Raw genomic sequence first — 27,036 nt, forward strand, 5'->3', positions numbered from 1 at the left:
AAAATGGAATTTTGGCTCTAGATGAACACTTTCATCAGTCCAGGGACTTTACATAGGATCTGCAAACAGGTACTGAACCCACAGAAAGGCAAATGGCAAAGAGCCCACTGGTAGAGGACCAGCCAGGGGCAGGTGGGGAAGCAGCTGGGAAAGGTCTCGGAAGGGTGAAGAAGTTGCATAGCCAGAAGTACACACGGAAAGCTTGGCAGGTTTGGGAACAGGCAGACAGCTCTCCATGGCTGGAGCAGAGGATGCTCTGTGGGCGAGGTGAAAGTGGAGGCTGGGCCTGATTGTTAGGCCATTGGTGCTATGCTGAAGGGTGTAGCTTTTTTTTGTTTGTTTGTTTGTTTTTTGAGACGGAGTCTCGCTCTGTCTCCCAGGCTGGAGTGCAGTGGCGCGATCTCGGCTCCCTGCAACCTCCGCCTCCCGGATTCACGCCATTCTCCTGCCTCAGCCTCCCAAGTAGCTGGGACCACAGGCGCCCGCCACCATGCCCAGCTAATTTTTTGTATTTTTAATAGAGACGGGGGTTTCACCGTATTAGCCAGGATGGTCTCGATCTCCTGACCTCATGATCCGCCCACCTCGGCCTCCCAAAGTGCTGGGATTACAGGCATGAGCCACCACGCCCGGCCTGTATTTTTTTTTTTTTAGTAGAGATGATGTTTCACCGTGTTAGCCAGGATGGTCTCAATCTCCTGACCTCGTGATCCACCCGCCTTGGCCTCTCAAAGTGCTGGGATTACAGGTGTGAACCACTGTGCCCTGCCTGAAGGGTGTAGCTTTTATCCCCTTTTATCCTGAGCTTTGGGGAGCTGTTGGAGTTTTTTAAAAAGTACACTGAAATGATCATGCCTGGGTTTGAGAAAGCTCAATCTAGCAGCCATTCAGGTTATGAGTTGGAAGTGGCTAAGAATAGATACAGCAAAAGCCTTGAGGAGACTAGTCTAGAAGTCCCGCAAGCCTGGATGGGGAGTAGGAAGATAGAGTCAGGAGAGATTTGGGAAGTCAGGTTGATAAAATGGCACAAAGGAGAGTAACCAGTAAGGTGTAGAGTGCTCTGTGGGAAGGACAGCCCTCTTGGGATGGGCTTTCTTCCTGCATGGGAGCTGGTGACCAGAGCTAAGGCCTAAACTCCTGGTGGCAGGGACTGTAAATGTGTGAGGGGGAATAGGCACCCTAACCCATTCCTCACTTCCTCCCCCTCTTCGGGGCATCTGCAGCTGTGGCTGGGCCACTGCCCGGAAAAAAGAGATTATTTTACACTATCTAGCAAAATTCCCAGCCGTTTTCCTGCATTGTGTTTGGTGAATCTAAAGATTCCCTGATCCCTCCATGTGCAGGTCAGTGTTTTTTGTAACCTCTCCTCCCTTAAAAAAAAAAAAAAGTTTGTCTTTGCATGTTGAAAAATACCTTTTTTTGAATTCAGAGAAGTATTTTTGAAAAGACATTAAACATCACACATATTCTCATTACTCTGAGACCGATAATTCAGTGTTATATTGTGGTATACACCCTTCCAGCAGATGAATAAAGGTGTGTGCATGCATGTGTGTGTGTGTATGTTTGTGTATTTTAGAGTGAGATGTTTGAAGGGTTTCTTTTTTTATGAAACCAAACTATGATTATTATTAAGCACATCATTTTGTAATTTTAAAAAATTTAACAATATGTTCCACACAGTTCTCTATAACGAGAGATATAAACCATTTACAAGACTATGTAGTATTTCATTTTTTAACGTACCATTATGTAACCAGTACCTTATTAATTTAGATTGTTTCCATATTGTGACAATACTATTGCTGGGCGCATGGCTCACGCCTGTAATTCCAACACTTTGGGAGGCCAAGGAAGGAGGATCACTGGAGCCCAGGAATTTGAGACCAGCCCAGGCAGCATAGTGAGACCTTGTCTCTACCAAAAATTTAAAAAATTAGCCGGGCATGGTGGCATGCTCTCTGTCATCCCAGCTACTCTGGAGGCTGAGGCGAGAGGATTGCTTGAGCCTGGGAGATCAAGGCTGCAGTGAGCTATAATCGTGCCACTGCATTGCACTCCAGTCTGGGCAACAGAGCCAGACTCTGTCTGGAAAAAAAAAAAAAAAAAACACCTATATTATAGACATCCTTGAAGTTCCCTGTACTCTTGTCCATGTATTTCCTTAGGATAAATTTGGAGTTGTTGTGTCAAAGTATATAGGCTACATTTTGCTAGATAATGTAAAATGGACCTCCAGAAAGGTCTTCATTATATACACCCACCAGCAGTGTGGGAGAGAACACATTTCCTCCTGACACTGGATGTGATGAGCATTCTCAGTCTTTTTCAGCCTCATGGACAAAACAACTCATTATCTCAAATTTACAAGTATTTTCCTGTTTTATTTGCCATTGGTGGTTCAGCATTTGTGATTATCTTTTCATATTCTTTGTCCATTTTTGAGTTTTCTTTCTCTACTTCTTTATTAAAGACTAAGCACATTGACCCTTTTTCAGAATTATTTGTTATAAATTTTTTTTCTGGTTTCTCAGGGGTGGTTTGCCCTGTAAGTTTTTTATTTTTAATTTTTGGCAACCAGATTTAGCAGATGTTTCCTTTATACCTTCTAAGGTATTGTGCTTTGAAGGTCCTTCCCTATCTAAAAATTACCCTAACTTTTAATATCAAATGTGGGGCGCTGGAACCCAGGTCCACGCATCTGGTTGTCAGTCTGTCCAGCCTTTACCCCACAGCTTTCAGTCATGGCTCGGAAAGCCAGCCCCTGACTTCAAGGCCACTGCCCTGGTGGGTGGCGCCTTCCAGGAGGTGAAGCTGTGGGCTACAAAGGGAGGTACCTCGTCCTCTTTTTCTACCCTCTGGACTTCACTTTTCTGTGGCCCATGGAGAACATCGCGTTCAGCAACCATGCCGAGGATTTCCGCAAGCTGGGCTGCGAAGTGCTGGGTGTCTCGGTGGACTCAGTTCACCCACCTGGCTTGGATCAACAACCCCCAGAAGTAGGGAGGCTTGGGCCCCCGAGCATCCCCCACCCGCTGATGTGACGGGAAGCTTGTCTGAGGATTACTGTGTGCTGAAAACCAATGAGGGCATTGCCTACCCTGCCTCTTTATCGTCGATGGCAAGGGTGACTTTTGCCAGATCACTGTTAATGATTTGCCTGTGGGGTGCTCCATGGATGAGGCTCTGCAGCTGGTCCAGGCCTTCCAGTACACAGACGAGCACGGGGAGGTTTGTCCCACTGGCTGGAAGCCTGGTAGCGACAATGAAGCCCAATGTGGATGACAAGGAATACTTCTTCAAACACAACTAGGCTGGCTGATGGACAGTGAGCTTGTGCCCCTACCTGGGTACCCTGTGCTGACCCAGAAAGTCCAGACCTGCCCCTCCAATCTCCACAGTCTGGGACCCTGGAGGGCCAGGCCAAGGCCTTCTGCTTCTAACTGGGTAATCTTTTACACACTTTATGTGTAAAAAATGTGTAAATTTTACACATTTTTGCCGTTTTGGCATAGTGTGAAGTAGGAATCTAAATTTCTTTTATAAATAGTTAACCAGTTTTTGCAATATCATCATGTAATATATTTTTTCTACTAATTTGAAATTCCACTTTTATAATAGGTGAAATATCCATAATATGCATTGGTTTATTTCTGGACTCTTCTGTTGTAAATCTGAATCTGTGTTCCTATTCCAGTGGCACATTCTTTTAATGACTGGAGCCACATAGTATATTCTAGACTCTGGTAGTTAAGCGCCTGCCTACTCTGCTGTACTTCTGTTTCAAATATTTCTGGGCCATCCATTCTGCCAGATGAACTTGAACAGCATTTTGTCAAATCCCAGAATAAAAACTCCATTGAGATTTTAATTAATTAATAGACATGAGTGAGCATTCTGGTCTAGTGCTGTCTTGAATGGCAGTACCTATAGTGTGTTGTCATAAAGTATACATGTTTGCTGCTGATGTCTGAGGGGTGCTGTTTCTCACGTTTAGAGAGTGCTATTCCACTCTAGTTTACTTTGTGTTTTGTTGTTGTTGTTGTTGTTGTTGTTTTTCTTTTTTTTGAGATGGAGTCTTACTCTGTCGCCCAGGTTGAAGTGCAGTGGCATAATCTCCACTCACTGCAACCTCCGCCTCCTCGGTTCAAGTGATTCTCCTGCCTCAGCCTCCTGAGTAGTTGGGATTACAGGTGCCTGCCACCATGCCTAGCTAATTTTTTGTATTTTTAGTAGAGATGGGGTTTCACTATGTTGTCCAGGCTTGTCTTGAACTCCTGACCTCGTGATCCACCCACTTTGGCCTCCCAAAGTGCTGGGATTACAGGCGTGAGCCACCGTGCCCGGTCTACTTTGTGTTTTTTTAAGAAATGAACGTTGAATGTTGTCAGATACTTTTTTTGGATCTATCAACATGTCAACCTGTTTTTAACCCATAAATATAATTGAACTAATTCATAGGTTTCTTATTGAATACTATCCCTGAATTTCTAAAATAATCCCTACCTGATCATTGTAAACCCCTGGATTTCATATGTTTACTGTTTGGAATTTTTGTGTCTCTGCTTGTAAGTGAAACTATTCTGAATTTTCTGTACTGCCTTTGCCACCTTTCGGTGTCAGAATTATATTAGCCTCATAAACTGGAAGGCCAGGCGTGGTGGCTCACACCTATAATCCCAGCACTTTGGGAGGCAGATCATGAGGTCAGGAGGTCGAGACCGCCCTGACCAACATGGTGAAACCCCATCCCTACCAAAAATACAATTAGGTGGGCATGGTGGTGTGTGCCTGTAATCCCGGTTACCCAGGAGGCTGAGGCAGAAGAATGGCTGGAACCTGGGAGGCAGAGGCTGTAGTGAGCTGAGATCGCGCCACTGCACTCCACTCTGGGCAACAGAGCAAAACTCCGTCTCAAAAAAAAAAACATAAAAATAAAATAAACTGGAAAATAGCCTTCCTTTTCTTGTTTTCTACCACAGTTGATTAGATCAGGAATTACTTTTTTCTGTGCAGGCTTACTAGAACTTACTGGTATGACCACTTCACCCTTATGCCTTTTTTGGTCTTTGTTCTTTGACCACTTTAACTTTTAGCATAGTTTTGATCAATTTATTGGTTTCCTAAGTCTTAAGACAATTTTTAAAGTCTTTTATAATTTTTTTAGGAACCATTTCATTCAGATCTACTAAGCTAGAGTTGTATAAAAGTATTCTCTTACAGCTTTTGAAAAATCTCACTGTTCGCATTTATAATGTGTATTTGCTAAATATTGATAACACTTAGTAGAAATTTGTCTACTTGGTTGAACTTTGACAAACCAGCTCTCTTATTTATCAATTCTACTTTGGGAGTAGGGCTTTATTTGCTTTCTAATCCATTAATTTTTGCTTTGGGTATTCTTTCTCATCTTTCTATTGGTTTTTTCTGGCTGTATTTTTTTATGATTTGGTTTTTTATTATAAAAGAAATGCTTGCTTGTTGAAAAAAGTTAGGCAATACGAAAGTATATAATGTGAAAAGGGAAGTTGAACCTCCTCTTCTCACCCCACCCCCCACCCCAGCCGCAGTCCTCCTCCCTTTCCCACAGGTGATGGTAAAGATTCTGGGGAAAATTTTTCCAGAAGCTTTTCTATTTTTTCTATACATTTATGTTCACGTAGGTTTTGTTTTAAATTAAATATTTTCTGGTCTTCTATTACTGTGTAACAAGTCAGCAACAGCACTTAAACAATAACAATCACTGTATCTTTCACAGCTGGGGGCTAACTGGGTTCAGCTAGTCGGTTCTTGTTCAAGAGCTCATGTGATTACAGTCAGGTGATGGCTGGGGCTGAAATCACCTGAAAGCTTGCTCTCTCCGGCGTCTGTCTGCTGTGCTGAGAAGACCAAGGAGCTGGGGACTGGAATGGCAGGGGTTTCTTGGACATCTCTATGTTTACATGGTGGAAGCTGTGTTGCCCTTTTTAACCTAGCTGCAGAAGTCACACGGCATCATTTCTACTGCATTTTACTCATCAAGACAGGCACTAAGACCTCCCAGAGTTGAAGGTTGGAAATATGGATTCCTTTTGGTAGGTGTGTCAGAGAGGTTGCAGACATGTGTTAGAACCATTACACATAGCCTTGGTTGCAACGTAAGTAGGATTACTATAATGAGATTGTACATATGATTCTTTGACTTGAAATTGTATCCCGGAGTTTTGTTGTTTTGTTTTGGCAGTGTCTCACTCTGTCACCCAGGCTGGAGTGCAGTGGCATGATCTCAGCTCACTGCAGCCTTAACCTCCTGGGCTCAAGCAATCCTCTCATCTCAGTCTCCCAAGTAGCTGGGACTACAGGCACATACCACTGCACCCAGCTAATTTTTGTATTTTTGTGGACACAGGGTCTCACTGTGTTGCCCAGGCTGGTCTTGAACTCCTGAGCCCAAGCCATCCACTCACCTCAGGCTCCCAAAGTACTGGGATTACAGGCATGAGCCACCGTGCCCAGCTTTTCTATATTTCTGCAAATGTATCTACTGCATTCTTTGTTATAGTTGCATAGGTTCTGTGATATGGCTGTAACATGATTGATTTCAACTTTTCTCTATTGATTAACATTTAGGGTACACCCAGTTTTCCTGTATTTCAGATAAGAATGACCTCACTTATTCATTCTCAAGTACTTTATTTCTTGGCAAAGCCGTTGATGTTTAGATGTGTAAGGGGTCTTGGTTCTCCCTTGTACCTAAGGGATGGAGAATTTTCCTGAAATACTGATTAGACATTTTACCAAGATTTGGGGGAAGAAGGACTCAGAAATGTCAGTTAAGGTCACCACTTTATTTTTATTTTATTTTATTTTATTTTATTTTATTTTGAGATGAAGTCTCACTCTGTTGCCCAGGCCGGAGTGCAATGGCACGATCTCAGCTCACTGCAACTTCCGCCTCCCAGGTTCAAGCGATTCTCCTGCCTCAGCTTCCCAATTAGCTGGGATTACAGGCACCTGCCGCCATGCCTGGCTAATTTTTGTATTTTTAGTAGAGACAGGGTTTCACCATGCTGGCCAGGCTGGTTTCGAACTCCTGACCTCAGGCAATCCGCCAGCCTCGGCCTCCCAAAGTGCTGGGATTACAGGCGTGAGCCACCACGCCCAGCCAGGTCACCACTTTAGAGATCTAGAACTTTTTATTATTATTATTATTATTATTATTACTTTGTACACAAATAATTTTGTTGATCTTTGTAAACAATGTGATTATTGAATAAACAGAAAACTAAACTAGGTCGTGAAATTTCAGAATAGTCTCTGAAATCTGATATCTAGTAAGTTTTTCTTCTAGAAGGTGGTAGGGTTAGGTTTTTTTGGTTTGTTCAATTGATTTCCACTTCATAGAGCTGGTTGACCTAACTAAATGTTCATAGGAAAGAGATAAGAATGTAAATACCCTGCATTTCAACGGTTGTAAGGTTTATGAAAAATAGGACATTTTATTTAAACTTGTGCATTTTATTTCGTTTAGGTTGGAGTAATAGATTTTTCCCTCTACCTTAAGGATGTGCAGGATCTTGATGGTGGCAAGGAGTAAGTACTGCGTTGTATGTCCCTTTTTTTTTTTTTTTTTTTTTTTTTTTTTTTTTTTTTTTTTTTTGAGACAGAGTCTGGCTTTGTCGCCCAGGCTGGAGTCCAGTGGCACAATCTTGGCTCACCGCAACCTCCGCCTCCCGGGTTCAAGCGATTCTTCTGCCTCAGCCTCCTGAGTAGCTGGGACTACAGGTGTGCGCCACCATGCCCAGCTAATTTTTGTGTTTTTAGAGACGGGGTTTCACCATATTGGCCAGGCTGGTCTCGAACTCCTGACTGTGATCCGCCCGTCTCGGCCTCCCAAAGTGCTGGAATTACAGGCGTGACCCGCCGCGCCCAGCCACGTCACATTTTTAATAAAATTCTGTCAAAGGCTGGTCTTTGGGCCTAGCCGAGCTCCGGGTCTCCCGACGGAAATTGCCAGAGGAGGCCCCGAAGGCGGGCGTGGTGGGTCTGGAGGGGAGGGCGGGGGTGGGGAATTTCGGCCGAAAGAGCAAATCTGGGTTGGACTGTGTGATTGGGCCTGGTGTGGGGGTGGGCAGGGCAGGTTAGGTGTGTCTGCTCCTTTCACACTCACCGGTGGTGGGGCCGGCAGAGGCGGTGGGAGCGCTGGAGTTGGATGTGCGCACCCCAGGTGGTGTCCCCCACCTGCAGAACGGGTAATGAGGCTCTTCTCTGCAGAAAAAAAAAAAAAAAAAAAATTCTGGCAAGGAACACTTTTCTTGTTTTTGCTTTGAGATTTTAGATTTTGTTATTTTTAAATACAGAAGCAACGCATTATTTTCATTGTTTAAGGAATTTGGCTCTGCAGAAGAATAGAGTGTACAGGTGAAATTTCCCCATTCACACTGTCCCCTTGCCTCCATGTCAATCTCATTCCTCCCCTCAAAGGAAGACTGTTTAATGCCTTGCAGGTATTTGTTTGTTGGTTGTCTATTTTGCTTTACCATTTGTTCAAATATAAATGGGATAGTATTATATAAGTTGCCCTTGGACTTGTTCTGTAATCATAGTGTTTTAGATTTTATTGTTTGTTTGTTTTGTTTTGTTTGAGATGAAGTCTCGCTCTGTCACCCAGGCTGGAGTGCAATGGTGCAATCTCGGCTCACTGCAATCTCCGCCTCCCCGGTTCAAGCGATTCTTCTGCCTCAGCCTCCCGAGTAGCTAGGATAACAGGTGTTCACCATCATGCCTGGCTAAATTTTTTTTAATTTTTAGTAGAGACCGGGTTTCACCATATTGGCCAGGCTGGTCTCGAACTCCTGGCCTCAGGTGATCCGCCTGCCTCGGCCTCCCAAAGTGCTGGGATTACAGGCGTGAGCCACTGTGCCCAGTCTAGATGTCTTTTTATGCCATTATGAAGCTCTCCCTCACCCTTGTTAACAAGGGTATCCTTTTAAAATAAGTTACCCAAGGGATAAAAAAACAAACTATGTATAACATACTACCATTTATGTTTTTTGTTTGTTTTTGGAGACCGAGTTTCACTCTTGTTGACCAGGCTAGAGTGCAGTGGCGCGATCTCGGCTCACCGCAACCTCCACCTCCCTGGTTCAAGCAATTCTCCTGCCTCAACCTTCCTGAGTAGCTGGGATTGCAGGCACGCGCCACCATGCCTGGCTAATTTTGTATTTTTAGTAGAGATGGGGGTTTCTCCATGTTGGTCAGGCTGGTCTCGAACTTCCAACCTCAGATGATCTGCCCGCCTCAGCCTCCCAAAGTGCTGGGATTATAGGCGTGAGCCACCGCTCCCGGCCCCATTTATGTTATAATAAAAAAGGATATGCATACATATGTTTTACTTTCATATGTATGCATGGAACATTTCTAGAGTGGCATATCAACCTTATAGTAGTGGTTGCCTGTGGAGGCAGGCACGGGAGGGGGTTTTCACCCTGGGATCGCGTTTGAATATTTCACCTTGCGCATATGTTACCTGCCCTTCCACGTCTTCCTGAGGACTCTGGCGGTCTGAGTGCCTGGCAGTGCACCTTACCAAAGAATGGACCAGCAGGAACCACACTAAAGCTTCATGCATCCTAAGTACAAGGGCTCACCCACTTGAAATTTAAACAAAATATATTCTTTTATTTCATATCAGGCCAAATACTTCTGAGGAACAAAATATATTCTTTTTTCTTTTTCTTTTTTTTTTTTTTTTTTTGAGACAGTTTCGTAGTTTCGCTCTTGTTGCCCAGGCTGGAGTGTAGTGGCACTATCTCAGCGCACTGCAACCTCCGCCTCCCAGGTTCAAGCAATTCTCCTGCCTCAGCCTCCCAAGTAGCTGGGATTACAGGCACCCGCCACCACACCTTGCTAATTTTTTGTATTTTTAGTAGAGACGGAGTTTCGCCATGTTGGCCAGGCTGATCTCAAACTCCTGAACTCAGGTGATCCATGTGCCTCAGCCTCCCAAAGTACTGGGATTACAGGCATGCACCACCATGCCTGGCCTATTTTATATCTTAATTATATGTACTATATGTATATTAGATATTCTGATTATATGCACATAGCAGGGTACTCTGGCTGGGTGCAGTGGTTCACACCTGTAATCCCAGCACTTTGGGAGGCCAAGGCGGGCAGATCACGAGGTCAGGAGATCGAGACCATCCTGACCAACATGGTGAAACCCCATCTCTACTAAAAATACAAAAAATTAGCTGGGCATGGTGGCGCACACCTTGTAGTCCCAGCTACTCAGGAGGCTTAAGCAGGAGAATCGCTTGAACCTGGGAGGCGGAGGTTGCAGTGAGCTGAGATCGCACTACCACACTCCAGCCTGCTGACAGAGCAAGACCCTGTCTCAAAAAAAAAAAAAAAAAAAAAAGGGATACTCCACAGGCTTTCAGTTGTGGGCAACCTGGGAGAGCAGAACAAGTAAAGGAAAAAAATGACGATACCAGAAAACAAATCCAGTACCTATAGCGTGAACGTGTGTAGGATAATCCCCTTTTATGTGGATTACATATGACATATGTATGTAAAGAAATTAGGAGAGCCTTGCTTGCCTGATGCTCTGTAGAAAGGAATAAAAAAGAAATTAGGAGAACCTAACTTTAAAATGTTAAAGTTTTTTTTTTTTTTTTTTTTTTTTTTTTTGGCGACAGGGTCTCACTCTGTCACCAGGGCTAAGAGTGCGGTGGCATGATCACGGCTCAGTGTAGCTCAACCTCCTGGGTCCAAGCAATCCTCCTTAGGAGGTAGAGGGAAAGGGAACACAGACGCACACCACCATCCCCAGCTAATTTTTGTATTTTTTTGTAGAGACAAGGTTTCGCTATGTTGCCCAGGCTGGTCTTAAACTCCTGGGCTCACGTGATCCACTTGCCTTGGCCTTCCAAAGTGCTGGAATGACAGCACTTTCTATTTTTCTTTTTCCTTTTTCTGTAGAAATGATGAGCATAAATAGTTGTGGGTTTTTTTGTTTTTTGTTTTGAGACGGAGTCTCACTCTGTCACCCAGGCTGGAGTGCACTGGTGTGATCTTGGCTCACTGCAAGCTCCGCCTCCCAGGTTCACGCCATTCTCCTGCCTCGGCCTCCTGAATAGCTGGGACTACAAGTGCCCGCCACCACGCCCAGCTAATTTTTTGTATTTTTAGTAGAGACATGGTTTCACCGTGTTAGCCAGGATGGTCTCGATCTCCTGACCTCGTGATCCGCCCGCCTCGGCTTCCTAAAGTGCTGGGATTTGAGCCACCGCGCCTGGCCAGTTTTCTTTTTTTTTTTTTTTTTAATCCAAACTGGCCTAGACTTTAGACTGATCAGCTTCGTGTTTTGAAAAGTCCCGTGCACTCCTTTCCTTCAGTAGTATAAGGGTTGTGTCGAGCCATTTGCATGTGGCAGGTTGGTGTTCTCACCTTGCTTGCTCATCCTGAAACCTTGGTCTGTAGGGAGCCCACTCTCCTGGCAGCCTGGCCCTGGAGACACTGGCTACTGTACCCCAGGCCGGCTTTCTCTCTGTACTCTGGGATGTGGATGTTACTGAGCTCTGGCTGTCTCTTGGTTTCTTGAAGACATTGGTACTTCTACAAGGTGATTAGAATATTGGGGAACAGTTACAAAGTATTAACCATTAATAAAAAAGTTCTCCCTTATGCTCCTTTTAAAAGGCATGAAAGAATTACTGATGTCCTTGATCAAAAAAATTATGTGGAAGAACTTAACCGGCACTTGAGGTAAGACTTCTTTTTTTTCAATGTGACAGTTACATACGCGGTATCCTGTCATTGCTTCATGGAACTTCTTTGAGTTGCCACGTATTTATAAATAACTTGTTTCCAAACCAAGACAAAAGGGTCATCATTCAGGCAACATTTATTTGTACAAACTGAAGAAGTATGATTTCTTCTTGATAAACTCTTGGGAAATCTTTATTCTGTGCTTTCTGCAGTTACATAATACAGAGAGGTAACTATATTAAACCTTGACTCTCCATTCCTCGCCCCACAGCCACGGGGCTGGAAATCCCTTCATGGCAAGCACTGTTGCTGCTGGGAGTCAGCACACAGCACCCAGTGCATTAGGCCAGGAAAAAAGAGTTGAAAACCACTAGGCTAGGCCCTCCAGAGCAATGTACTAGTGATCACAGGCATCTTTGTCTTGATTTTTTTTTTTTTTTTTTTTTTTTTTGTTGGAAATCTGTGGATGTGTTTCATGAAACACTAATCCTTGGAGGTATTCGTGGGGAATGTGGAGAGACATGTTATTCCCTTTCTGAGTCCCCTCTAGAGAGTACATTGCACATTACAGTTCACCACAGGGGCCACCTCTCTGGCCCCAAAAGCCAGGTGAAGAAGCTGGCATGTTCTTCCCAGTGTAGTTAGGGACATATCGCTCTGGGGCTGTTTTTACTTTTTTTTTTTTTTTTTTTTGACAGGGTCTCACTCTGTTACCCAGGCTGAAGTGTAGTGGCGTGATCTCGGCTCACTGTAGCCTCGAATTCCCAGGCTCAGGCAATTGATTCTCCCACCTCAGCCTCCTAAGTAGCTGGGACTACAAGCACACGTCACCCCTCCTGGCTAATTTTTGTATTTTTTGTAGAGACAGTGCTCCGCCATGTTGCCCAGACTGGTCTCAAACTCCTGGGCTCAAGCAGTCCTCCCACCTTAGCCACCCAAAGTGCTAGAATTACAGGCGTGAGCCACCACACCCAGCCTGGGGCTCTTAACTGTGATGTTGGCTATTTTTTGAAAGAGTTTTTTGGTCGATTCCTAGTTTATTGAGAGTATTTATAAGAAATAGATATTGAATTTTATAAAATACCTTTTAGTGTCCATTAAAGTAATCATGGTTTTCATCCCTTAATCTACTGATGTGGTGTATTTTATTAACAGACTTCTTCATACTGGACCATTCCTGTATCACAGGAATAAACTCCACTTGATAATAATATTTTTTATTATGATTTTTTGAGACAAGGTCTTACTCTGTCTCCCAGGCTGGAGTGCAGTGGTACAATCGTGGCTCACTGCAGCCTCCACCTCCCTGGGCTCAGGTGATTTGCCCACCTCAGCCTCCCAAGTAGCAGGAGCTACAGGCATGCACCACTACACCTGGCTAATTTTTTGTATTTTTTGTAGAGACAGGGTCTGACTTTGTTGCCCAAGGTGGTCTCAAACTCTTGGCCTCAAGCAATCCTCCCTGGTTAGCCTTCCAGCTGCTGGGTTACAGGCATGAGCCACCTCGCCCAGCCAGGATCATCGTTTTAATAATTCAATTACCCTTTTAACATGTAACCTGGCCGGGCGCGGTGGCTCACACCTGTAATCCCAGCACTTTGGGAGGCCGACGTGGGTGGATCACCTGAGGTTGGGAGCTCGAGACCAACATGGAGAAACCCCATCTCTACTAAAAATACAAAATTAGGCGGGCGTGGTGGCGCATGCCTGTAATCCCAGTTACTCGAGAGGCTGAGGCAGGAGAATCACTTGAACCCGGGAGACGGAGGTTGCAGTGAGCTGAGATTGCACCATTGCACTCCAGCCTGGGCAACAAGAGCGAAACTCCATCTCAAAAAAAAAAAAAAAAAAAAAAAGTAACCTGACTTGCTGAAATTTTATAGTTTTCTTTCTCCGCCATCATATCAGGGTTATGTAGCATTGCAAAATGAATTAGTAAGCTTTTTCTTATGCCTGGGAACAGCTAGCTTCTAGATCATGGGCATTATTTGCCCCTTGCGAATATGAAGCAGCCAGGCGTGGTGGCTCACAATTGTAATCCCAGCACTTTGGGAGGCCTAGGCAGATGGATTACCTGAGATCAGGAGTTCAAGATCAACCCGGCCAACATGGTGAAACCCCATCTGTACTAAAAATACAAAACTTAACCGGCATGGTGGTGGGCATCTGTAGTCCCAGCTACTCGAGGCTGAGGCAACAGAATCACTTGAACCTGGGAGGCAGAGGTTGTAGTGAGCCGAGATTGCACCACTGCACTCCAGCCTGGGTGACAGAGTGAGACTCTGTCTCAAAAAAAAATTTATGAAGCTCAAAGCATTTATCCGACAATACGTTGCTAGCTTTTCAGTTTTTACTTAGTTGTTAGTTCATCTAGATTTTCTTTTGAGGATATATCTTTCTTTTGTCATATTTTATATATATATATATATATATATATATATTTTTTTTTTTTTTTAGACAGAGTTTTGCTCTGTCGCCCAGGCTGGAGTGCAGTAGCACGATCTCGGCTCACTGCAAGCTCTGCCTCCCAGGTTCACGCCATTCTCCTGCCTCAGCCTCTCGAGTAGCTGGAACTACAGGCACCTGCCATCACACTTGGCTAATTTTTTGTATTTTTAGTAGAAACTTGGTTTCACTGTGTTAGCCAGGATGGTCTCGATCTCCTGACCTCGTGATCCGCCCACCTCGGCCACCCAAAGTGCTGGGATTGCAGGTGTGAGCCACTGCGCCCGGCCAGTCATTTATATTTTTATTTATTTTTATTTTTATTTTTATTTTTTATTTTGTTTTATGTTTTTTGAGACGGAGTCCTGCTCTGTCGCCCAGGCTGGAGTGCAGTGGCATGATCTCCGCCCACTGCAAGCTTCGCCTGCCAGGTTCACGCCATTCTCCCGCCTCAGCCTCCCAAGTAGCTGGGATTGCAGGCGCCCACCACCACGCCCGGCTAATTTTTTGTATTTTAGTAGAGACGGGGTTTCACCATGTTAGCCAGGATGGTCTTGATCTCCTGAGGTTGTGATCCGCCCGCCTCGGCCTCCCAAAGTGCTGGGATTACAGGTGCGAGCCACCACGTCAGGCCTATATTTTTAAGAAAAATATAAAATTTGGGGGTATTTTCTAAATTATCAAGTTGGCACAGAATTGACAATTGTATACTCTTAAAACTTTCCATTCCCTCTGTATCTTTTGGTTTTTTTCCCTTTTTCATTTTGTGTCTTTGTATTTTTATATTTGTCCCCCGGTTCCTAAGCCTTGGTTCATTAGCCTTGCTAAGTTTATTTCTTTGTCCCCCACTCACTGGCAACAGGGACTGGTCTTTGGCAGCATGGCCTGTTGCCCAGAAGTACAGGCTCTAGAGCCAGATTCCCTGGGTTCAGATGCCAGCACCCCTTTGTAGATATGTGAACTTGAGTGAATTCTTTTATATAAAATTATGGCTGCCTTGTCTGTAAAATAGGCTAACAATAGGATCTACCTCATTGAATCGTGGGGAAGATTAAATGAGTCGATGCATTTAAAGTGCTTAGAGGCCAGGTGTGGAAGCTCATGCCTGTAATCTCAGCAGTTTGGGAGGCTGGGGCAGGAAGAGGATCACCTGAGCCCAGGAGTTCAAGATCAGCCTGGGCAACATAGTGAAACCACATCTCTACAAAAAATACAAAAATTAGCTGGGCCTGGTGGCAAGGTGTGAGGCCGAGATGGGAGGATCATGAGCCTTGGAGGTGGAGGCTGCAGTGAGCCATGCTCACACCACTGCACTCCAGCCTGGGTGACAGAGCAAGACCCTGTTTCAAAAACAAAAAAAGAGTAGTACATATTATTAAAGAATATTTTTTAAATGGGGAAGGTGTAAAAGGGATTTGGGCCGGGCGCAGTGGCTCATGCCTGTGATCCCAGCACTTTGGGAGGTCGAGGCGGGCGGATCACGAGGTCAGGAGATTGAGACCATCCTGGCTAACACAGTGAAACCCCGTCTCTACTAAAAATACGAAAAATTAGCCCGGCGTGTTGACGGGCGCCTGTGGTCTCAGCTATTTGGGAGGCTGAGGCAGGAAAATCACTTGAACCCAGGAGGTGGAGGTTCCAGTGAGTTGAGCTCATGCCACTGCACTCCAGACTAGGCGATAGAGTAAGACTCTGTCCAAAACAAACAAACACACACAACACCTTGGATCCTTCTACCCAAAAATACTAATACCTTGTTAATGAATTTTACTTTAGGTATGTCACTGCCAACACATTTTGGTTTCTGTCACCATTTGTGTTGGGAGAAAAGAATTCTCTTCCCAGATGACTGAAAAAGAAATCGGCCGGGCGCGGTGGCTCACGCCTGCGATCCCAGCACCTTGGGAGGCCGAGGCGGGCAGCCTCACCTGAGGTCAGGAGTTCGAGACCAGCCTGGCCAGCATGGTGAAACCCCGTCTCCACTAAAAATACAAAAAAATTAGCTGGGTGCGGTGGCACGCACCTGTAGTCTAGGCTATTCGGGAGGCTGAGGCTGGAGAAATGCTTGAACCCGGGAGGCAGAGGTTGCAGTGAGCCAAGATCACTCCACTGCACTCTAGTCTGGGCGACAGAGCGAGACTTCGCCTCAAAATAAAAAAAGAAAGATTAAATTTTAGGGATAAAACTTATTGAAAAGTATGTCACAAATGTATATTTAGAATTGTCATCTTCTCTGAGTTAATTGGAGACCCTCTGCCTTTCCATTTCATACAGGAAATCTAGGAATCTCTCTTACTGTTTACAGATTGAGAAAACAGTCAGCTTTTATAAGTTTATGTTTACCTAATATTCTTATTTTCTACAGCTGCACAGTTGGGGATCTTCAAACCAAGATAGATGGCTTGGAAAAGACTAATTCAAAGCTTCAAGAAGAGGTTTGTAAATTTTATTGAAATTTTTAGATAAAACAGAATGACCCAAGGTTAAGAGAAATGGTGTAGTCGGTCTGTGATAGCAGAGCTTCCTGCTGGTAGGAAGGGGACTTGCTAGCCTCCAGCTACCCCACATGGGACAGGAGAATGTCTGTATTCTGCCCTGTCCGAGGCTCCCAATGAGACACTGCAGCTGATCACGAGCCCGTTCTAAGTGACTTAGATTTTATCACCTCACAGTCTTCCCATAGAAGGAAACTGTTCTTTGGAAAAGCCCAGCTTGTATTGTGGAAGTGCCGTGTCTTCCTCTTTTTCTGCCCTTTCCACGATGCCGTGTGCCTCCCTGCTGCCCCAGAAAGCACAGACTCTGTCATAAGGAATAAGTATCCAGCCCACCCCTTCTGCTTTGGCCTCAGGAGCATGCAACCAGCCTCCCCACAGTGCGGTCTTTCTCTGCTTTCTCACTAGGAAGAGAGAATGAAAGGACAGGACAAAGGAGGGCTGAGCTGAGGAAGAGAGCTTGCTGCCAGCTGCCCGGCAGTCTCCTTGGTGGATACATCTTGTCTCCTGTTAGCAGGAGCGGGGTGCTCAGCCCTTCTGAGGCTTTCCACAGGTAGCAGTCCCCGGCTGCCCAGGCCTCCCACCTAGAAGGACAAGGGCTCTGAGAGGGGCTTGAGAAGGAACACCTCCACAGCATGGAGGTGGGTTACGGCAGAGAAGAGAGCCTCAGAGCCCATCTCTGTAACGAGGGGCCCGTGTGAGGCTCCCCTAAAGCTGACTGCTCCCTCCTGAGGCGCCAGCCCTGAAAGGCTTTCAGGAGAGGAGCTCAGATTTATGTGAGTAGAAGGAAATTCAAGACAGTGTCATAGATGGGGGTGTCATGGGAGAAACTTCATGGAACTTAGGATTGGAGGCTTCACAGTCGCCTTGGTAGGCAGACCTTTGAGCCTCACTTTTCTCACCTCCAAATTAGGTAATAATACATACTTTACTGTTGCAAAGATTAAGACTAATATCTTGTAAATGTGCTTAGGACAACACTTGCCACGTGGGAGCACTCGAGTTGTTTGATTTTAGAACAAGCAGACTCACTGCATCTCAGTCAAGATGGCGTGCTTTGATGAAGCTCCAATTTCGCTTTTGAAACTAAGCAGAGTTATGTGGGGTTTTTCTGCTTTTTGAGACAGGGTCTCACTCTGTCACCAGGCTGGAGTGCAGTGGCGCAATCATAGCTTACTGTAACCTCAGACTCCTGGGCTCAAGAGACCCTCCTGCCTCAACCTCCCAGTAGCTGGGACTACAGGTACACACCACCAACACCCGGCTAATTTTTTAACTTTTTGTAGAGACGGGATATCACTTTGTTGTTCAGGCTGGTCCCAAACTCCTAGGCTAAAGTGACCCACCCACCTTGGCCTCCCAAAGTGCTAGGATTACAGACATGAGTCACTGAGCCCAGCTTCGGTTATGTTTTCTTTTTCTTTTTTTTTTTTTTTTTTTTTTGAGACAGAGTCTTGCTCTCTGTCTCCCAGGCTGGAGTGCAGTGATCTCCACTCACAGCAAGCTCCCAAGCTCCGCCTCCCGGGTTCACGCCATTCTCCTGCCTCAGCCTACCAAGTAGCTGGGACTACAGGTGCCTGCCACCATGCCCAGTTAATTTTTTTTTTTTGGTATTTTTAGTAGAGACGGCATTTCACCATGTTGGCCAGGATGGTCTCAATCTCCTGACCTTGTGATCTGCCCACCTCGGCCTCCCAAAGTGCTGGGATTACAGGCATGAGCCACTGCACCCAGCCAGGTTATGTTTTCTTTAAAGGCAGATGATTGTAATAGAAAATGTGCTTCAGGCAGGTGTGGTGGCTCATGCCTGTAAATCCCAGCTCTTTGGGAGGCTGAGGTGGAAGACTTGCTTGAGCCCAGGAGTTTGAGACCAGCCTGGGCAACATGGCAACACCCTGTCTCTACAAAAAATTTAAAAGTTAGGTGTGGTGACACACACCTGTACTCCCAGCTACTTGGGAGGCTGAGGTGAGAGGATCACTTGAGCCTAGGAGTTGGAGGCTGCAGTGAGACAGAGTAACACCCTGTCTCAATTAAAGAAACAAAGAATGTGCTTAGTGAAAAGCATAGCGCTCTTCAGGGTGTGCTCTCTGCATCTCCAGAGAGTAGAATGGGAATCAGCTTATGGTTTTTGCCTGCTGCTTCCCTTTGAGCAACTAACACACCCTTAAAGCCTTGATGTTTCTTTTTTGGGGCACAGCAGTTATGTGTAGAAACCCTAGGCCTGGGTTCTGAGTCTAAATGGAGAGTAATTCTTAGGGGATTTAGACACTGTTGACAGAGAAAGTGAGGAATTCAGTGCTTCGAGGTCCTTCCACTAGTGAATGATGCCGAGAGCCAACCAAGCACCAAGGACAGAGATCTTGCTTCTTTCTCCCCAGCTGCACCTTCCTCTCTGCAAGCTGTGTGATGAGGCTGGAATGAGGAGGGGTTGGTTGGTGTGTTTACTCATCTGCCTTGCCTCTTGCGACAGCCTCTCCTTAGGCAGGTTCCTGACAGCGTCCTGCTTCTCTATGCTTTTCCCTCAGCCATGAGAAGTCCTTCCAGGGGAAGAAGAGGTCCTCTTGGGCATATCTTCAATGATTTGTTTTTTATTCCTCCCTGCAAGTTCTTTAATTCTCCCTCTAGTGATTTAAATATACTTTTACTGATCATTAGCTAGAAAAACTGGAAAGAAAGAAGAGTCAGGAAAAAAGCCCATAACCCCTTTACTAAGTGACAACTATTCTTGTCATTTTATTATTTGATTTGTATTGTTCCCAACTTTTCTTTTTTCTTTTTTGAGACAGGCTGTGGCTTTGTCACCCAGGCTGGAGTGCAGTGGCATGATCTCAGCTCACTGCAACCTCCGCCTCCTGGGCTCAAGCCATCCTCCCACCTCAGCTTTCTAAGTAGCTGGGATTACAGGCATGAGACATCACTCCTGGCTGATTTTTGTGTTTTTTGTAGAGATGGGGTTTCACCATGTTGCCCAGGCTGGTCTCGAACTCCTGGGCTCAAGCAGTCCACCCACCTCAGCCTCCCAAAGTGCTAGAATTACAGGTGTGAGCCACTGTACCCGGCCACTCCATCTTTTCTTAAGCATTTTTAACCTAGTTGATTTTTTTTTTTAATACAGGTGAGAGCATACCATATAACCTTTTTTCCTTATTAGTATTATATCTTAAGTATGTTCTCAAGTGATTAAAAGCTTCTGTAAACATTTTATTGACTACATGTTTGTTTTATGCTTCCACTATGATTTAACTATTTCCCTAATAGTGAACATTCAGGCTATTTCTAATTTTTTGTGTCTATAAATCTTTGTCCACATTCAGCAGTATGCTATCATTTTTGTAGAGGGAGAAAATCTGGAGAGGGCAGAGATGGCTAGGGGCAAGGGTGGAGGAGAGATTTTACTACATACATTTCCATGTCTTTGGAATTTGGAACCATGTATTATTACCTATTGAAAACAAGGAAATAAAATATCAAATCTGTGAACATACATTGTCAACTGTGAAGATGCCAAATTAATGTTTTTAATTTGAACAATAAGATTAATTTTGATGTTAAGAACTGTAAAAATTTTCCTTAATCAGCTTTCAGCTGCAACAGACCGAATTTGTTCACTTCAAGAAGAACAGCAGCAGTTAAGAGAACAAAATGAATTAATTCGAGAAAGAAGTGAAAAGAGTGTAGAGGTGAGAAATTGACTTACAGTTGGGCAGCGTGTTCCTCACTCAGACACACCTATTGTCAATCTCAAGCTCATGGCTTAACAACAACCCAGTCTTTAGAATGCAAAGGTGCCTTGCTTATGTCAGAAAGGGCCTCTCACCGCCGTCCCTGCCCACATCACTCTCAGACCACCCGGATCACTTGGACGGGGACTCCCTGCCTGGCCTGTGGGCCTTTGCATGCCAAAGTTCCTACTCGTTCTTCAGCATCCACTCACCTGCCATGTCCTCCATGATGTCGTCCCAGGGGCTGTGGGCAGGCCTGGGCCATCCTCCTGTATTCCCATTGCTTTTGTGTTCTTCCATGATACAGTCCCTTTGCTGTTTTGTAGAATTGTTGGCTTGCAGCGCTATCACATGATGACTTGAGGACAGAAACCATATCTGGGCCAGGCACGGTGACTCACGCCTGTAATCCCAGCACTTTGGGAGGCCGAGGCGGGCAGATCATGAGGCCAGGAGATCGAGACCGTCCTAGCTAACACAGTGAAACCCCATCTCTACTAAAAATACAAAACAATTAGCCGGGCGTGGTGGCGGGCGCCTGTAGTCCCAGCTGCTCGGGAGGCTGAGGCAGGAGAATGGTGTGAACCCGGGAGATGGAGCTTGCAGTGAGCTGAGATCGTGCCACCGCACTCCAGCCTGGGCCATAGAGCAAGACTCTGTCTCAGAAAAAAAGGAGACCATATCTGATTCACTTCTAAATTCACTCAGTGCTAAAAACATGTTCATAAGTACTGGATGATGAGTTGAATGAGGGTTTTTCCCACAAATGGAGTCTTGTTCTGTTTTTGTTGTTGTTTGTTTGTTTCTAGACAGAGTCTCTCTCTGTCACCCAGGCTGGAGTGCAGTGGCATCTCGGCTCACTGCAAGCTCCGCCTCCCAGGTTCACACCATTCTACTGCCTCAGCCTCCCCAGTAGCTGGGACTACAGGCGCCTGCCACTACGCCCAGCTAATTTTTTTTTTATATTTTTGGTAGAGACGGGGTTTCACCATGTTGGCCAGGACGGTCTCGATCTCCTGACCTCGTGATCCGCCCGCTTCGGCCTCCCAAAGTGCTGGGATTACAGTCATGAGCCACCGCGCCCGGCCAAGTCTTGTTCTGTTTTAAAGAAAATTAAATTTAAATTGCTTTATGAATGTAACTTTTTTTTTTTTTTTTTTGGAAACAAGAATCTTGCTCTCTGTCACCCAGCCTGGAATGCAGTGGTGTGATCTTAGCTCACTGCAACCTCCACCTCCCGGATTCAAGCGATTTTCCTGCCTCGGCCTCCCGAGTAGCTGGAATTATAGGCACATGCCATCACACTCGACTGATTTTTGTATTTTTAGTAGAGACAGGGTTTCACCATGTTGGCCAGGCTGGTGTCAAACTCCTGACCTCAAGTGATCCGCCCACCTTGGCCTCCCAAAGTGCTGGGATTACAGGCGTGAGCCACCACGCCCAGCCTATGAACTCAACTTTTCAAAATATCTGTGGACTTATTCTCATTCTTCTTTTTTTTGTTTTTTTTTTTTTTTTTGGTGGGGGATAGAGTCTTGCCCTGTCGCCCAGGCTGGAGTGCAGTGACACCATCTCGGCTCACTGCAAGCTCCGCCTCCCGGGTTCACGCCATTCTCCTGCCTCAGCCTCCCGAGTAGCTGGGACTACAGGCACCCACCACCATGCCCAGCTAATTTTTTGTGTTTTTAGTAGAGACGGGGTTTCACCATGTTAGCCAGGATGGTCTTGATCTCCTGACCTCGTGATCCGCCCGCCTCAGTCTCCCAAAGTGCTGGGATTACAGGCGTGAGCCAACGCACCCGGCCAAATTTTAACCTTTTTCTACCATGCTTAAAAAATAAAAATTACCTTACATTTTTTTAAATTGTGGTATATTCTGAAATACTTCATAATTAGCTTGCTTTCCATAAGCAAACAATTCCTCTTGGTGTCCTTGTTTGATACAGATAACAAAACAGGATACCAAAGTTGAGCTGGAGACTTACAAGCAAACTCGGCAAGGTCTGGATGAAATGTACAGTGATGTGTGGAAGCAGCTAAAAGAGGAGAAGAAAGTCCGGTTGGTGAGTGTGCAAGACCGAGTGTCTTTAGAGTTTCCCAGTAGCCTTCTAAGTTAATTCTGTCAACACTTTTCATAGACATGCTTCACCATCCTGATGCTCATGGAAAGTCAGATGCTGTTCATTAAAAAAAAAATTTTTTAAGTCTATGGTTACAACTCAGTTGTGCATTGTCACTCATATTTTTTCCTTAAATCTTTATTTTATTTATTTTTATTTTTTGTTTGTTTGTTTTCAAGACGGAGTCTCACTCTGTTGCCCAGGCTGGAGTGCAGTGGCGCGATCTTGGCCCACTGCAACCTCTGCCTCCTGGGTTCAAGCAGTTCTCTGCCTCAGCCTCCCGAGTAGCTGGGATTGCAGGCACCCACCACCACACCCGGCTAATTTTTTGGTTTTTGGGTTTTTTTTGAGGTGGAGTTTCACTCTTGTCACCCGGGCTTAGAGTGAGTGCAGTGGCACGATCTCAGCTCACTGCAACCTCTGCCTCCCAGGTTCAAGCAATTCTCCTGCCTCAGCCTCCAGAGTAGCTGGGACTACAGGCATACGCCACCATGCCTGGCTAATATTTGTATTTTTAGTAGAGACGGGGTTTCACCATGTTGGCCAAGATGTTCTCCTTCTCCTGACTTTGTGATCCGCCCACCTGAGCCTCCCAAAGTGCTGGGATTACAGGCCTGAGCCACCGTGCCCGGCCAGTTTTTTGTATTTTTAGTAGAAACGGAGTTTCACCATCTTGGCCAGGCTGGTCTTGAACTCCTGACCTCGTGATCCACCTGCCTCGGCTTCTCAAAGTGCTGGGATTACAGGCGTGAGCCACTGTGCCCGGCCATTTTATAAATCTTTTACAGGGATGGCTATGAGACCAGATTAATGGTTTCTTTGACAATACAATTCTCTCAGTCATAACCTCTGGCCTATTGATTTCCACTCAACCTGTACATCAGTGACCAGAGTTACTTGTAAACGCTGTTCTTGTGCCTGCTTTATTTCTTTGCTTCTTTGCATGGATGCAGGGAAACATGTCCTGGGTCAGGACAGAACCATTTCAAAATGGTTGCACTTTTGTTGCTATAAACTAGCAAACCATTCCAGAAATTCTAACATTGCACTATCAGATCCCTTCCAGCACTCAAACGAGACAGATATTCTTTGAGAACATGCATTCTGATCTGTGGGTATGGAAAACATGGTTGCTGGAACCTAGGCTCATCCTGCCACTGACCAGCTTTCTGTTGACTTGATGTGGAGCCAGCTTCAACCGTGCAGTGAGGAAAAGGGGAAACACCATCTACTCCTGCTCCAGACAGACTCTTTTCAATCTCCCTAAGCTATTCTCACCTTCAGTTTGTTTGTTTTGTTTTGGTTTGTTTTTTACTTTAAGACAGTCTCACCCTGTCACCCAGGCTGGAGTGCAATGGTGTGATTTCGGCTCACTGCAACCTCCGCCTCTCGGATTCAAGCAATCCTCCTGCCTCAGCCTCCTGAGTAGCTGGGATTACAGGCGCACGCCACCATACCCAGCTAATTTTTGTATTTTTGGTAGAGATGGGGTTTCGCCATCTTGGCCAGGCTGCTCTCGAACTCCTGGCCTCAAGTGATCCGCCCACGTCAGCCTCCCAAAGTGCTGAGGATTACAGGCGTGAGTCACCACACCCAGCCTTCAGTTTGTATTTTAAGCATTACCTGAGATTCAACCCCAGTTAAATACATTTCTGTGATCTATTTTAATAACATTTTCCTTGTAAATATCCTTTTAAGGAACTGGAAAAAGAACTGGAGTTACAAATTGGAATGAAAACTGAAATGGAAATTGCAATGAAGTTACTGGAAAAGGACACCCACGAGAAGCAGGACACGCTAGTTGCCCTCCGCCAGCAGCTGGAAGAAGTCAAAGCGATTAATTTACAGATGTTTCACAAAGCTCAGGTGGGAGTTGGCTTTGTGTCCATAGCACAGTCTGGTTTCTGCTGCTCGCCAGTCTTGTGTCATTCTTCTTACAGAATGAGCGACTAGACACATAGAGCCCCTCGTATGTGTCAGACCTGCTCCTAGGACCTATTATGATTTTGATCCTCATGGCAGTCCCTGAGAAATGGGGGGAAATGTAAGTGACAAGGCAGAGCCAAGTCACTAAGTCACATGCCCCTGGTGACATAGCTCCTAAGGGGATACGTGGGTCTTTTTAACCCAAACCCAAACTTTGTCCGTCCACCTTCACTGTCCCTCCACTGTCTGTTTTCTTCTATTTCAACGATTTATTGTTTACACCAAACATGGAGGAGTGAATTAAAGATGTCATTTAGAGCCAGGCACGGTGGCTCACGCTTGTAATCCCAGCACTTTGGGAGGTCGAGCGGGCAGATCACGAGGTCAGGAGTTTGAGACTAGCCTGGCCAGCATGGTGAAACCCCGTCTCTACTGAAAATACAAAAATTAGCCGGGCATGGAGGCGCACGCCTCTAATCCAGATACTCAGAAGGCTGAGGCAGGAGAATTGCTTGAACCCGGGAGACAGAGGTTGCAGTGAGCTGAAATCATGCTATTGCACTCCAGCCTGGGCGACAGAGTGCGACTCCGACTCGGAAAAAAAAAAGGTCATTTAGTATTGTCTTTTCAAACTTTGCCACTAAGTTAATCTTTCTGAGTCTTCCGGGCCACGTCGATAGCTGGTTGCCTCTCCTGTGTCATTTCAGGGTGGTCCAAGGGAACTGTCCCAGACAGAACCAATCATGCCAGAGTTTGAAAAACAGCATCTAGTCCAGGCGTGGTGGCTCACACCTGTAATCCCAGCACTTTGGGAGGCCAAGGCAGGCGGATCACAATGTCAGGTGTTTGAGACCAGCCTGGTCAACATAGTGAAATCCCATCTCTACTAAAAATACAAAAATTAGCTGGGGGTGGTGGCGGGCGCCTGTAGTCCCAGCTGCTTGGGAGGCTGAGGCAGGAGAATCCCTTGAACCTGGGAGGCGGAGATTGCAGTGAGCCAAGATCGTGCCACTGCACTCCAGCATGGGTGACAGAGTGAGATTCCGACTCAAAACGGAAAGGAAAGGAAAAACAGCGTCTGAAAATTAGAAAGCTTTTATTGCCCAGGAGCTCCCCAGAAGGGGACCGTTCTTCATCCTTCTCAAAACTTTTGACATTCTGGTTCCTGTTTTCTTGCCAAAACAGTCCCATTTCATTTTCCATGGATATCACTTCACTCTTACATCCTGTAACATCTATGTCACAGATTATATGAGACAGCAATAATAAACTGTTATTTTTTCCTGTCTTTTTAAAACTATTAATCAGTTGGGCGCGGTGGCTCACGCCTGTAATCTCAGCACTTTACAAGGCTGGGCGGGTGGATCACCTGAGGTTGGGAGTTTGAGACCAGCCTGACCAACATGGAAAAACCCCATCTCTACTCAAAATACAAAATTTAGCCAGGCATGGTGGTGCATGCCTGTAATCCCAGCTACTCGGGAGGCTGAAGCAGGAGAATCATTTGAACCTGGGAGGTGGAGGTTGTGGCTTGCGCCACTGCATTCCAGCCTGGGCAACAGAGAGAGACTCTGGCTCAAAAAAAAAAAAAATTAAGATTATAATAGCAACAATAACAATTGAAGTAAAACAGAAGAAAGGAAGAATTTGCATCTCTTCCCCAGTAATTACAAAAAAAAAAAAAAATTTGAAGGAAGAAAGGCCCCAGCACAGTGGCTCACGCCTGTAATCCCAGCACTTTGGGAGGCCGAGGCAGGCGGATCACGAGGTCTGGAGATCGAGACCATCCTGACCAACGTGGTGAAACCCCGTCTCTATTAAAAATACAAGAAATTAGCTGGGCATGGTGGCATGTGCCTGTAATCCCAGCTACTCAGGAGGCCGAAGTGGAGGAATCGCTTGAACCAGGGAGTCGGAGGTTGCAGTGAGCCGAGATTGTGCTACTGCATTCCAGCCTGGCGACAGAGCAAGACTCCATCTCAGAAAAAAAGGAAGGAAAAAATAGGAAGAAAATAGTTTCACCCTCCTGATAAATCATCTATTCATTTTTTTTTTTTTTTTTTGAGATGGAGTCTCACTTTGTCACCCAGGCTGGAGTGCAGTGGCGCAACCTCGGGTCACTGCAACCTCCGCCTCCTGGGTTCAAGCGATTCTTCTGCCTCAGCCTCCTGAGTAGCTGGGACTACAGGTGCCCACCATCATGCCCAGCTAATTTTTGTATTTTTAGTAGAGACGGGGTTTCACCATGTTGGTCAGGATGGTCTCAAACTCCTGACCTCGTGATCCACCTGCCTCGGCCTCCCAAAGTGCTGGTATTACAGGCATGGGCCACTGTGCCCGGCCCATAATTTCCCTTTTTTTTAGCTCAATCGTTTCTAGCAATATGCTATTTAGTTTCCAGATACGAGGTGTTTCCAGCTGTTCTTTTGTTATTAATGTCTGATTTTATTACATTAAGGTGAGAGAATACAGTCTGTATGTTATTTTTCAGGAATTTATTAGGACTTTTGTCTTCAGGCTTTTTTTTTTTTTTTGAGACAGCCTCACGCTGTTGGCCAGGCTGGAGTGCAGTGG

The 27,036-nt window shown here is 45.5% G+C and overlaps 1 protein-coding gene and 1 pseudogene across 5 annotated transcripts in view; both read left to right on the plus strand.

Moving 5' to 3' along the window:
- Window positions 1-27,036, plus strand: part of RUFY1 (RUN and FYVE domain containing 1) — a 63,672-nt gene that overhangs the window by 19,778 nt on the left and 16,858 nt on the right. For all 5 annotated transcript variants that reach the window (XM_024247420.3, XM_054556640.2, XM_063724553.1 and 2 more), the window contains exons 6-11: window positions 7,511-7,572; window positions 11,686-11,751; window positions 16,565-16,634; window positions 20,273-20,374; window positions 22,363-22,479; window positions 24,235-24,402. In XM_024247420.3, coding sequence (XP_024103188.1) covers window positions 7,511-7,572; window positions 11,686-11,751; window positions 16,565-16,634; window positions 20,273-20,374; window positions 22,363-22,479; window positions 24,235-24,402 — 585 coding nt within the window. The remainder of the gene's footprint in view (window positions 1-7,510; window positions 7,573-11,685; window positions 11,752-16,564; window positions 16,635-20,272; window positions 20,375-22,362; window positions 22,480-24,234; window positions 24,403-27,036) is intronic.
- LOC129059723 (peroxiredoxin-2-like) lies at window positions 5-7,495 on the plus strand (annotated as a pseudogene).

This window comes from Pongo abelii, chromosome 4 (assembly GCF_028885655.2).
Source record: "Pongo abelii isolate AG06213 chromosome 4, NHGRI_mPonAbe1-v2.0_pri, whole genome shotgun sequence".
NCBI classification, from domain to species: Eukaryota; Metazoa; Chordata; class Mammalia; order Primates; family Hominidae; genus Pongo; species Pongo abelii.